At 47.7% G+C, this 12,570-nt stretch overlaps 1 protein-coding gene and 1 pseudogene across 2 annotated transcripts in view; one reads left to right on the plus strand and one right to left on the minus strand.

Annotated features, from left to right (window-relative positions):
* The window catches only part of fer1l4 (fer-1 like family member 4), a 355,704-nt gene that overhangs the window by 132,409 nt on the left and 210,725 nt on the right, over positions 1 to 12,570 (plus strand). For both annotated transcript variants that reach the window (XM_060836605.1, XM_060836606.1), the window contains exon 21: positions 7,504 to 7,628. In XM_060836605.1, coding sequence (XP_060692588.1) covers positions 7,504 to 7,628 — 125 coding nt within the window. The remainder of the gene's footprint in view (positions 1 to 7,503; positions 7,629 to 12,570) is intronic.
* Positions 5,256 to 5,371, minus strand: LOC132823046 (5S ribosomal RNA; annotated as a pseudogene).

Below are 12,570 nucleotides of genomic sequence, written 5' to 3' on the forward strand. Positions count from 1 at the left end.
CCTGAAATTCACCTGGACCATCTCTGACGCCTCTCTCCTTTTCCTGGACCTCTCCATCTCCATCAACAGTGACCAACTCAACACTGACATTTTCTACAAACACATTGACTCCCATAGCTACCTGGATTACACTTCCTCCCACCCTGCCTCCTGCAAAAATGCTATTTCTTATTCCCAATTCCTCCGCCTTCACTGCATCTGTTTCCAGGAGGACCAGTTCCACCACAGAACACAACAGATGGCCTCCTTTAAAGACTGCAATTTCCCCTCTCACATGGTTGATGATGACCTCCAGCGCACCTCATCCACTTCTCACACCTAAGCCCTTGAACCTCACCCCTCCAACTGCAACAAGGACAGAACCCCCCTCCCACCCAGTCCTCACCTTCTACCCCACCAACCTCTGTATACATCGCATCATCCTCTGCCATTTCCACCACCTACAAACAGACCCCACCACCAGAGATATATTTCCCTCCCCACCCCTATCCACTTTTCGTAAAGACCATTCCCTCCGCGACTACCTTGTCAGGTCCACGCCCCCACCCCACCACCACCAACCCACCATCTCCTCCCAGCACCTTCCCCTGCAACCACAGAAATTGCAAAACCTGCACCCACACCTCCCCCTCACTTCTGTCCAAGGCCCCAAAGGAGCCTTCCACATCTATTGAAGTTTCACCTGCACTTCCACACATGTCATTTACTGTATCCATTGCTCCTGATGCAGTCTCCTCTACACTGGGGAGACAGGACACCTACTCGCAGAGCACTTCAGAGAACATCTCCAGGGCACCCACACCAATCAATCCCACTGCCCCGTGGCCAAATACTTTAACTCCCCCTCCCACTCTGCCAAGGACATGCAGGTCCTGGGCTTCCTCCATTGCCACTCCATTACCACCTGACACCTGGAGGAAGAATGCCTCATCTTCCACCTCAGGACTCTCCAACTCCTTGGCACAATGTGAATTTCACCAGTTTCCTCATTTCCCCTCCACCTACTTCACTCCAGTTCCAACCTTCCAGCTCAGCATTGTCCTCATGACCCATCCCACTGGTGAGTAAGTTTGCAAATGACATGAAAATTGTTGGAATTGTGAGTAGCGAAGCAGTTGTCAAAGGATTCGGGAAGGTAGCAATCAGTTGAAAAGTTGGACGTAGAAGTGGCAGGTGAAGTTTAATCTGGACAAGTGTGAGGTGATGCATTTTGGGAGGTCAAATGCAAGAAGAAAATATATAGCAAAAGGCAGACCCCTCATTAATATACAGAGGGATGTTGGGGTGCAAGTCCACAGCTCCCTGAAAGTGGCAGCACAAGTGGATGAGGAGATAAAGAAGGCAGACAGCATGCTATATAAGTTGGTGTATAAGTTGGCAAGTCATGTTGCAGCTGTATAAAACTTTAGTTAAGCCACATTTGGAGTTTGTATGCAGTTCTGGTCACCACACTGCAGGAAGGATGTGGAGGCTTCGGAGAGGCCACTAAAGAGGATAACAGGATGTTGTCTGGATTAGGGTATTAGTTATAAGGATAGGTTGGACAAAGTTGGATGGTTTTCGCTAGAGCTTCGGAGTCTGAGGGACAATCTGATGGAAATACATAAAATTATGTGAGATTGATAGTCAGAATCTCTTTCCCTGGATGGAAATGTCAAATTCTAGGGGCATAGTTTTAAATGAGAGGAGGAATGTTTAAAGGGGATATGCGAGGCACGTGTTTTATATGGAGGGTGGTGGGTGCCTGGGATATGCTGCCAGGGGAGATGGTACAAGCATTTTGACAGCAGTGTTTATGAAGTATTTAGACAGGCAGGCAGGAAATAGAGGGATAAAAACCATGTGTAGGCAGATGGGATTGGTTGAGAATGGCATCATGGTTGGCACAGACATTGTGGACTGAAGGGCCTGTTCCTATGCCGTTCTGTTGTATTTACTGGATTCTGTGTAATAAGGAGCAGAGATGAGGAAGAATTTATTCACTCAGAAGATAGTTAATCTTTGGTGTTCTTTGCGTGAAGAGCTGTGAAACTTCAGTCATTCAATACGTTCAAGAATGTGATTGAATGATTTTGACAAACTAGAAATTGCGATTCCAAGATGGCGGTGCGGCTGCAGCTTGTACCTCCCTCTCTGGACTGAGCTACTAAACTCCAGGAGAAATATGAAACCCAGTGTTTGCAGACACTGTTACAGTCTGCAAACACTGCTACAGTGCAGGGACCGGCTGAAAATATACCTGAATGGAGAGCTGCAGCAGGAGCTATGAAATCTCGGCTTGCTTCAGAGACTAGACCTCCAGTCCTCGGCCTCACCTTACGCCAATGGCTGCGACTTGAGACATCGGAAGCGGTGTGCGAGGAGGCGAAAGTGTGGTAAGCGAGGAGGAGTTCTTGGTTTGCTGCAGAGAACAGGCCCCTGGCCACAGCCTTGCCTGATGCCAGTGCCTGGGTGTTAAGTCATCGGAAGTGGTGAGTGAGTGGGCAGATTAGTGGTGCTGGAAGAGCACAGCAGTTCAGGCATCCATCCGAGGAGCAGTAAAATCAACGTTTCGGGCAAATCCCCTTCATCAGGAATAAAGGCAGAGAGCCTGAAGGGTGGAGAGATAAGCTAGAGGAGGGTGGGGGTGGGGAGAAAGTAGCATAGAGTACAATAGGTGAGTGGGGGAGGGGATCAATTTGATAGGTCAGGGAGGAGGGTGGAGTTGATAGGTGGAAAAGAAGATAGGCAGGTAGGACAAGTCATGGGGACAGTGATGAACTGGAAGTTTGGAACTAGGGTGAGGTGGGGGAAGGGGAAATAAGGAAACTGTTGAAGTCCACATTGATGCCCTGGGGTTGAAGTGTTCCGAGGCGGAAGATGAGGCGTTCTTCCTCCAGGTGTCTGGTGGTGAGGGAGTGGCGGTGAAGAAGGCCCAGGATCTCCATGTCCTCGGCAGAGTGGGAGGGCGAGTTGAAATGTTGGGCCACAGGGCGGTGTGGTTGATTGGTTTGGGTGTCCTGGAGATGTTCCCTAAAGCGCTCTGCTAGGAGGCGTCCAGTCTCCCCAATGTAGAGGAGACCGCATCGGGAGCAACGGATATAATAAATGAGATTGGTGGATGTGCAGGTAAAACTTTGATGGATGTGGAAGGCTCCTTTAGGGCCTTGGATGGAGGTGAGGAGGAGGTGTTTGCAGTTCCTGCAGTGGCAGGGGAAGGTGACAGGATGGGAGCGTGGTTTGTAGGGGGCGTGGACCTGACCAGGTAGTCACTGAGGGAACGGTCTTTGCAGAAGGCAGAAAGGGGTGGGGAAGGAAATATATTCCTGGTGGTGGGGTCTTTTTGGAGGTGGCAGAAATGTCGGCGGATGATTTGGTTTATGCGAAGGTTGGTAAGGTGGAAGGTGAGCACCAGGGGCGTTCTGTCCTTGTTACGGTTGGAGGGATGGGGTCTGAGGGTGGAGGTGCGGGATGTGGACGAGATGCGTTGGAGGGCATCTTTAACCACATGGGAAGGGAAATTGTGGTCTCTAAAGAAGGAGGCCATGTGGTGTGTTCTGTGGTGGAACTGGTCCTCCTGGGAGCAGATACGGCGGAGGCGGAGGAATTGGGAATACGGGATAGCATTTTTGCAAGAGGTAGGTTGGGAAGAGGTGTCATCCAGGTAGCTGTGGGAGTCGATGGGTTTGTAAAAAATGTCAGTGTCAAGTCGATCATCATTAATGGAGAGATCCAGGAATGGGAGGGAGGTGTCAGAGATGGTCCATGTAAATTTAAGGTCAGGGTGGAATGTGTTGGTGAAGTTAATGAATTGCTTAACCTCCTCACGGGAGCACAAGGTGGCACCAATGCAGTCAGCAACGTAGCGGAGGAAGAGGTGGGGAGTGGTGCCAGTGTAATTATGGAAGATCGACTGTTCTCCGTAGCCAACAAAGAGGCAGGCATAGCTGGGGCCCACATGTGTGCCCATGGCTATCCCTTTGGTCTGGAGGAAGTGGGAGGATTCAAAGGAGAAATTGTTAAGGGTGAGGACCAGTTCGGCCAAATGAATGAGAGCGTCGGTGGAAGGGTACTGCTGGGTACGTCGGGAGAGGGAAAAACGGAGGGCTTGGAGGCCCTGGTCATGGCGGATGGAGGTGTAGAGGGATTGGATATCCATGGTGAAGATGAAGTGTTGGGGGCCGGGGAAATGGAAGTCTTGGAGGAGGTGGAGGGCATGGGTGATGTCTCGAATGTATGTGGGGAGTTCCTGGACTAGGGGAGATAGGACAGTGTTGAGGTAGGTAGAAATGAGTTCAGCGGGGCAGGAGCATGTGAGACAATGGGTTGGCCAGGGTGGTCAGGCTTATAGATCTTGGTAAGGCGGTAGAACCGGGCAGTGTGGGGTTCCCGGACTATGAGGTTGGAAGCTGTGGGTGGGAGATCTCCTGGAGGTGATGAGGTTCTGTATGGTCTGGGAGATGATGGTTTGGTGATGGGGGATGGGATAATGGTCAAGGGGGCGGTAGGAAGAGATGTCTTCGAGTTGGCGTTTGGCTTCAGCAGTGTAGAGGTCAGTGCGCCAGACTACCACTGCGCCCCCTTTACCCGTTGGCTTGATGGTGAGGTTGGGATTGGAGCAGAGGGATTGGAGGGTTGCGCATTGTGAGGGTGAGAGGTTGGAGTGGGGGAGGAGGGGGGTGTAGACAGATTGAGGAGGTTAATGTCCCGGCGGCAGTTGGAAATGAAGAGGTCGAGGGCAGGTAATAGGCCAGCGCGGGGTATCCAGGTGGATGCAGTGTGTTGGAGGTGGGCAAAGGGGTCCTCGTAAGGTGAGCAGGAGTCCTGATTGTGAAAGTAAACTCGGAGGCGGAGGCGCCGGAAGAAATGTTCGACGTCATGGCGTGTATTAAATTAATTGATGCATGGACGGAGGGGGATGAAGGTGAGTCCTTTGCTGAAGACTGATCATTCGTCTTCAATGAGGGGGAGGTCTGGAGGGATGGAGAAAACTCGGCAGGGCTGGGAGTTGGGATCTGGTGTGGTGTGGAGCTGGGAGCGGTGGCGGAGCCGGTAACTGGAGTGGGTGTGATGGTGGGGGGAATGGGGGTGGTGTTCCCCTCAGGGTTCTGGGGGCCGGGAGTGGTGACAGTGGGATCTGTGGGGGGGGCGTGTCAGCAGAATGCAGGTGAGTGGCGTTGGTGGGGGTGGAAGTGGTGGCAGACACGGCAGTCGGGGTGGCGGAAGTCACTGAGCGTGTGACATCAGCGATGATGTGAGGGGCGGAAGTGATGTAAAGCCTACTGCACCTGACATTCCCAGGCGGTCTCCCATCCAAGTACTAACCAGGCCTGAGTCTGCTTAGCTTCCGAGATCTGATGAGATCAGGTGTTCTCAGACAAGTAAAACAAACCCTAGCCAGCCAATTCTCCCATCCATTCTGTTCCCTGGACAACAAACTGGACTGCATCCAACTGCAGCAGGTGTCTTGGCTTGAGCTCAGAGACTGCTGCGTCCTTACTTTCACAGAAACATGGCTTAGCGACAGAGGTCCAGACACCGCCATCCAGCGAGATGGGCTCACCTTGTTTCGTACCGACACAAATGCAGCTCTGTGCGGTAAGACTCAGGGTGAGATCTATGTGACTCCATGGTATCTCCAGTTACTGCTCATCACTGGTGGAGTTTGTGACTGTTAGATGCAGACCATTTTATTTGCCACAGGAATTCACTGGCGTCCTTATTGTTGTGATGTATATTCCTCCCAGCGCTAATGCTAAGGAAGCACCCTGTGAACTGTATGGGGCTACTAATGGATTGCAGAATGCACATCCTGACGGTCTTATGAGGAAAGGCTGAGAGACTTAGGTCTGTTCTCATTGGAAAGAAGAAGGCTAAGAGGGGATTTGATAGAGACATACAAGATGATCAGAGGATGAGAAAGGGTAGACAGTGAAAGTCTTTTTCCTAGGACCGTGACGTCAGCTTGTACGAGGGGGCATAACTACAAATTGAGGGGTGATAGATTTAGGACAGATGTCAGAGGCAGATTCTTTACTCAGAGAGTGGTAAGGGTGTGGAATGCCCTACCTGCCAATGTAGTTAACTCAGCCACATTAGGGAGATTTAGCAATCCTTGGATAAGCACATAGGTGATGCTGGGATAGTCTAGGGGGACGAGCTGAGAATAGTTCACAGGTCAAGCGCAACATCAAGGGCCGAAGGGCATGTTCTTCACTTATGTTCTTTGTTTATTATTGCTGGAGATTTCAACCATGCGAATCTCAAGACTGTGCTTCCTAGATTCCATCTGCACGCAGTTTGCGATAACAGGGGAGAACACGTTAGATCTGGTTTACACAAACATCTCCAACACATGTAGGACAGAGCCCCAGCATCACATCAGCTCCTCAGACCACACCTCTGTTATGCTAATCCCAGCATACTGACCACCCGCCAGTTGTGTCAAACCCATTCTGAAGCAGGTGAAAACAGCCAGCAGGAACCATTTCTGCTCTTCAAGACTGTTGCAAGCGCACTGACTGAAGCATGTTCAGAGAGGTGGCAACCGATCACAATTCCATCAACTTAGAGGAGTATGTGATGTCGGTGATTTGCTACATTAGCATGTATATTGACGACATCACTGTGTCCAAGACCATCACCTCTCATCCCAACCAGAAGCCGTGAATGACTGCAATGGTGTGTGCGCTGCTGAGGACCCATGATTCTGCCTTCAGAGCAGATGACAAGAGGGGGCCCAACCACAGCGAGGGCCAACCTGATCCGGGCCATCAAAGAGGCAAAGCATGCATCCACACAGAGAATACAAAGCCACTTTCAGGACAGTGGCGATATGTGGAAGGGTGTCGAGGCTATCACCAACCACAGAACAGCCTTGCTTGCTTGTGTTGGTATGCTTCCCTCCCGGATGATTTAAACAACTTTTATGCACAGTTTGAGGCACAAAATGACGTGGTAGCAAGGAAGTCCATCCCTCTTCCCAATGACCAGGTGCTGTGTCTGACCATGACGTGAGGAAAACCCTATGGAGGGTCAACCCACGAAAGGATGCTGGACCAGATAACATCCCTGGAAGAGTGTTCAGAGGATGCTCTGACGTTCTGATGGATGTTCTCATGGACATCTTTAACATCTCCCTGAGCTATGCCATAGTTCCAAAGTGCTTCAAGCCCGCTACCATTGTCCCCATGCCAAAGAAGTCATCAGCATCCTGTCTCAATGACTACTGCCCTGTTGCGCTTACACCTGTCATCATGAAGTGCTTCGAGAGGCTCATGATGAGGCATATTAGGACCCTTCTGCCCTCCTCACTGGACATCCTGCAGTTTGCATTCATTTCTGCCTCCTGCTTCAATTTTTTTATGTTTGTATGATCTAATATCCCTTTCTTTGGTTCTTTGTCAAGTGTTGCCTGATTATACTCCTATTAATCACCCTGAGTCATGTTGCTATGCTAATGGTGTTATATAGATGCAATTTGTTGTGTGTTACTGACCATCAATTTTTTTTCTCTGCTAATAGACAGTAGTTATTTCCAGTTGCGAGCCCACATGTATCAAGCTCGAGGTGTCCTTGCAGCCGATGATACTGGATTATCTGACACTTTTGCAAGAGTTGTATTTTCAACTCAATGTCAATCAACCAGGGTAAGAAACTTCAATTAATTTTTGACAATGTGCATTTTTTTGTTTGGCGTTGTTTGTTTTAGTGACTTTTGTGTGATGTTAATGGAAACCTTTGAGATCAAATTTGCTCCACATCAAGTCTCATTACAGATATACTAAGCTAAACCAATGGGACGTGCAGTATTGTAGACTGTTGATTTTATTCCCTTTGGCTGCTGTAAAACCATCTGTCAGCTGGAGAGATATTGACAAGTCCTGCGAGAGTCTTGGTTTTAGCTGGCTAAACTTGAAGAATTTTGGACTTCCAATATGATCTTTCAGCACTATTTTTAAGGAGGAGTGAGTTTCAAACTGTGAACTATTTAGAACAGAGTAAATTATAAACAATTAAGGAAAGAAAGAAGTATCAGGTTGGTCCCCTGAAATGCACAATGATCTCTTCTTTCGATCCAGGATGCTAGAATTTGAACATTTTGATGGGTATTATACAAATGATTATTAGACCTGGCTAAGATCTTTAAGATCTAATCTTTATTCTGTATGACCTATATTCTATGATCTATCCTTTATCTTTTATCAATAATTTATCCTCTATGATTGATACTTTATGAGCCTTTGGAATACTCTTCCCCAAAAGGCAGGTGGAAGCAGAGTTGTTGTATCTTTTTAAGGTAGAGATGGAGAGATTCTTGATAAGCAAGGGGGTGGAAGGTTATTAAGAGTTTGTGTAGTCATCAGATCATCCATAATTTTATCAAATGGTAGAGCAAATTTGAAGAGTTGAATCAACAACTTTGCTTCTGATTTAGACATAGAACATAGAACATAGAAGGATACAGCACAGTACAGGCCCTTCGGCCCTCGATGTTGCGCCGACCGAATCCTACCTAACCTATACTAGCCCAATAACTTCCAAATGCCTATCCAATGCCCGCTTAAATGACCATAAAGAAGGAGAGTTCACCACTGATACGGGCAGGGCATTCCATGAACTCACAACCCGCTGTGTGAAGAATCTACCCCTAACATCTGTCCTATACCTACCACCCCTTAATTTAAAGCTATGTCCCCTAGTAACACCTGCCTCCATTAGCGGTAAAAGGTTCTTAGTATCTACCCTATCTAAACCCCTAATCATCTTATACACTTCTATCAGATCTCCCCTAAACCTTCTCTTCTCCAATGAGAACAGCCCCAAGTGCCTCAGCCTTTCCTCATAAGATTTTCCTACCATTCCAGGCAACATCCTGGTAAACCTCCTCTGCACTCGTTCTAAAGCTTCCACATCCTTCCTATAGTATGGCGACCAAAACTGCACACAATACTCCAGATGAGGCCGCACCAGAGTCTTATACAGTTGCAACATGACCTCAGGACTCCGGAACTCAATTCCTCTGCCAATAAAGCCCAGTACACCATATGCCTTCCTCACAGCACTATTTACCTGGGTGGCAACTTTCAGAGATCTGTGTACATGGACACCAAGATCCCTCTGCTCATCCACACTACCAAGTAGCCTACCATTAGCCCAGTAATCCATCATCTTGTTATTCCTACCAAAGTGAACGACTTCGCACTTAGCTACATTGAATTCCATTTGCCACATTTCCGCCCAGCTCTGCAACTTATCTATATCCCGCTGTAACCTACCACTTCCTTCCTCACTATCCACAACTCCACCGACTTTTGTGTCATCCGCAAACTTGCTTACCCAGCTTTCAAGTCCTTCCTCTAGATCATTTATAAAGATAACAAAAAGCAATGGTCCCAAAACAGATCCTTGTGGTACACCGCTAGTAACTGCACTCCAAGATGAACATAATCCATCAACTATTACCCTCTGTCTCCTTCCAGCCAGCCAATTCCTAATCCAAACCTCTAATGTATCCTCAATGCCATACCTCCGAAGTTTTAGCATTAGCCTACCATGGGGAACCTTATCGAACGCTTTACTAAAATCCATATACACAACATCTACTGCTTTACCCTCATCCACTTCCTTAGTCACCTTCTCGAAGAACTCAATAAGGTTTGTGAGGCACGACCTGCCCTTCACAAAACCATGCTGGCTATCCCTGATCACGTTATTCCTACCCAGATGTTCATAAATCTTATCCCTTACCATTCTCTCTAAGACTTTGCCCACCACTGAAGTCAGACTCACTGGCCTATAGTTGCTAGGGCTATCCCTACTCCCTTTCTTGAACAATGGGACCACATTCGCTATCCTCCAGTCCTCTGGTACTATTCCTGTTGACAACGACGACATAAAAATCCAGGCCAATGGCTCTGCTATCTCCTCCCTAGCTTCCCATAGGATCCTGGGGTAAATGCCATCAGGCCCAGGAGACTTATCTATATTCATCCTTTCCAATATTCCCAAAACCTCTTCCCTGCATATTTCCAGGGCATCCATTCTAATTATTTGTGATTCCATATTCACATCAGCAACAGTGTCCTGTTCCTGAGTGAATACTGATGAAAAGTACTGATTTAATGTCTCTCCAATCTCCTCCGCCTCCACACACAACTTCCCACTACTATCCTTGACTGGACCGATACCTACCCTAGTCATCCTTTTATTCTGGACGTACCTATAGAAAGCCTTTGGGTTTTCCCTAATCCTACCAGCTAAAGACTTTTCATGTCCCCTTCTCGCTTCTCTTAGCTCCCTCTTTAGCTCCTTCCTGGCTACCTTATAACTCTCAATCGCCCCTACTGAACCTTCACGCCTCATCTTTACATATGCCGCCTTCTTCCCTTTCACAAGGGACTCCAATTCCTTACTAAACCACGGCTGCCTCACAAGGCCCTTTACACCATGCCTGACTGGTACATACCTATCGAGGACACGCAGTAGCTGCTCCTTGAACACTCCCCACATCTCATTAGTGTTCTTCTCTTGAAGCCTGTTTTTCCAATCCACACATCCTAAGTCATGCCTCACTGCATCATAATTTCCCTGCCCCCAGCTATAGCTCTTGCCCTGCGGCGCACGATTATCCCTCTCCATCACTAAAGTAAAAGTCACCGAGTTGTGGTCACTGTCCCCGAAGTGCTCACCTACCTCCAAGTCTAACACCTGGCCTGGTTCATTACCTAGAACCAAATCCAATATAGCCTCCCCTCTTGTTGGCCTGTCGACATATTGTGTCAGGAAACCCTCCTGCACACATTGTACAAACACCGACCCATCTAATGAACTCGAGCTATATCTCTCCCAGTCAATATCTGGGAAGTTAAAGTCCCCCATAACAACCACCCTGCTACCTTCACTCTTTTCCTGAATCATCCTCGCAATATTATCCTCTACTTCTCTAGGACTATTAGGAGGCCTGTAGAAAACACCTAACAGGGTGACCTCACCTTTCCTATTTCTAACCTCAGCCCAAACTACCTCAGATGGCAAGTCCTCTTCCATCGTCCATTCCACTGCTGTGATACTGTCTTTGACAAGTAATGCCACGCCTCCCCCTTTTTTACCCCCATGTCTGATCCTACTAAAACATTTGAACCCTGGAACGTGCAACAGCCATTCTTGTCCCTGTTCTACCCACGTCTCTGTAATGGCCACAACATCGAAGTCCCAGGTACCAACCCACGCTGCAAGTTCACCTACCTTATTCCTTATACTTCTGGCATTGAAGTATACACACTTCAATCCACCTTTCTGGTTACAGGCACCCTCCTTAGAGATCGCTGCATTATTCCTAACCTCCCTACACTCAAGGTCCTGTACCCTAAAGCTACAGTCCTGGTTCCCATGCCCCCGCGGAGTTAGTTTAAACCCTCCCAAAGAGCACTAGCAAACCTCCCCCCAAGGATACTGGTGCCCCTCAGGTTCAAGTGTAGACCATCCTTTTTATAGAGGTCCCACCTTCCCCAGAAAGGACCCCAGTTATGTATTTGTATGTTTTGTAACGTCAAAGGTGTTGGTGAAGTCACTATCCTGGCTGTGGGAGTTCTTATGGTTGTCTCTCCCATTTACTTCACTGTGGTAACACAGCTTAGAGATGTGTGAAGAACAGTGATTAACCATGCTCTGATAACGAGGACACATAGAGAAATCAACATTATTCAGGGTTCAAACTGCCTGAAGTGAGGATGTCCTGTGATAATGTTGATGGCCTCTGATTGCTGATAGTAAGGAAGGTTGGAGATAAGACAATTAGTTCAAAATGTATTCTAAACAGGGCAGCCTGTTCTATGTGTTAAGGAAAAGTACTTATTTTACAACACTCTCTCAGATGTCATCGAGTCATACAATCGTACAGCACGGGAACAGATCCCTTGGCCCAACTCATCCATGCCAACCAGGTTTCCTAAACTGAGCTAGTCCCATTTACGTGTGTTTGGCCTGTATTCCTCTAGATCTTTCCTATCCACAAACCTGTCCAAATGTCTTTTTAATATTGCAATTGTAACCACCTCTATCAGATCTTCTGGCAGCTCGTTCCATATATGCACCACTCTCTGTGAGATAAAGTTGCCCCTTAGATCCTTTTAAATCTTTCCCCTCTCACTTTAATCTAAGCTCTCTAATTTTGGACTCCCCTCCCCTGGGGAAAAGATCTTTGCTATTCACCTTATCTATGCCTGCCTCGATTTTATAAATATCTGTAAGGTCACCCCTCAGCCTCCTATGCTCCAGTGAAAAAAGTCCCAGCAAATCCAGCCTCTACGTATAACTCAAACCTTCTCGTCTCAGGAACATTCTAGTAAATTTTTCTTTTTGCACTCTTCCCAGTTTAAAACATTCTTCCTATAGCAGCATCAGACAACATAAACCTCTAATCTTCCACATGGACAATCTGATCATTTGAGTTTCAGGTTGTCCAGCATCATTATCTGGAAAAATCTAGCATTCTCATAGAACATAGAACAATACAGCGCAGAACAGGCCCTTCGGCCCTCAATGTTGCGCTGACCTGTGAACTATTGGATTAGATTAGATTACGTACAG

The sequence above is a fragment of the Hemiscyllium ocellatum genome, chromosome 15, assembly GCF_020745735.1.
Source record: "Hemiscyllium ocellatum isolate sHemOce1 chromosome 15, sHemOce1.pat.X.cur, whole genome shotgun sequence".
NCBI classification, from domain to species: domain Eukaryota; kingdom Metazoa; phylum Chordata; class Chondrichthyes; order Orectolobiformes; family Hemiscylliidae; genus Hemiscyllium; species Hemiscyllium ocellatum.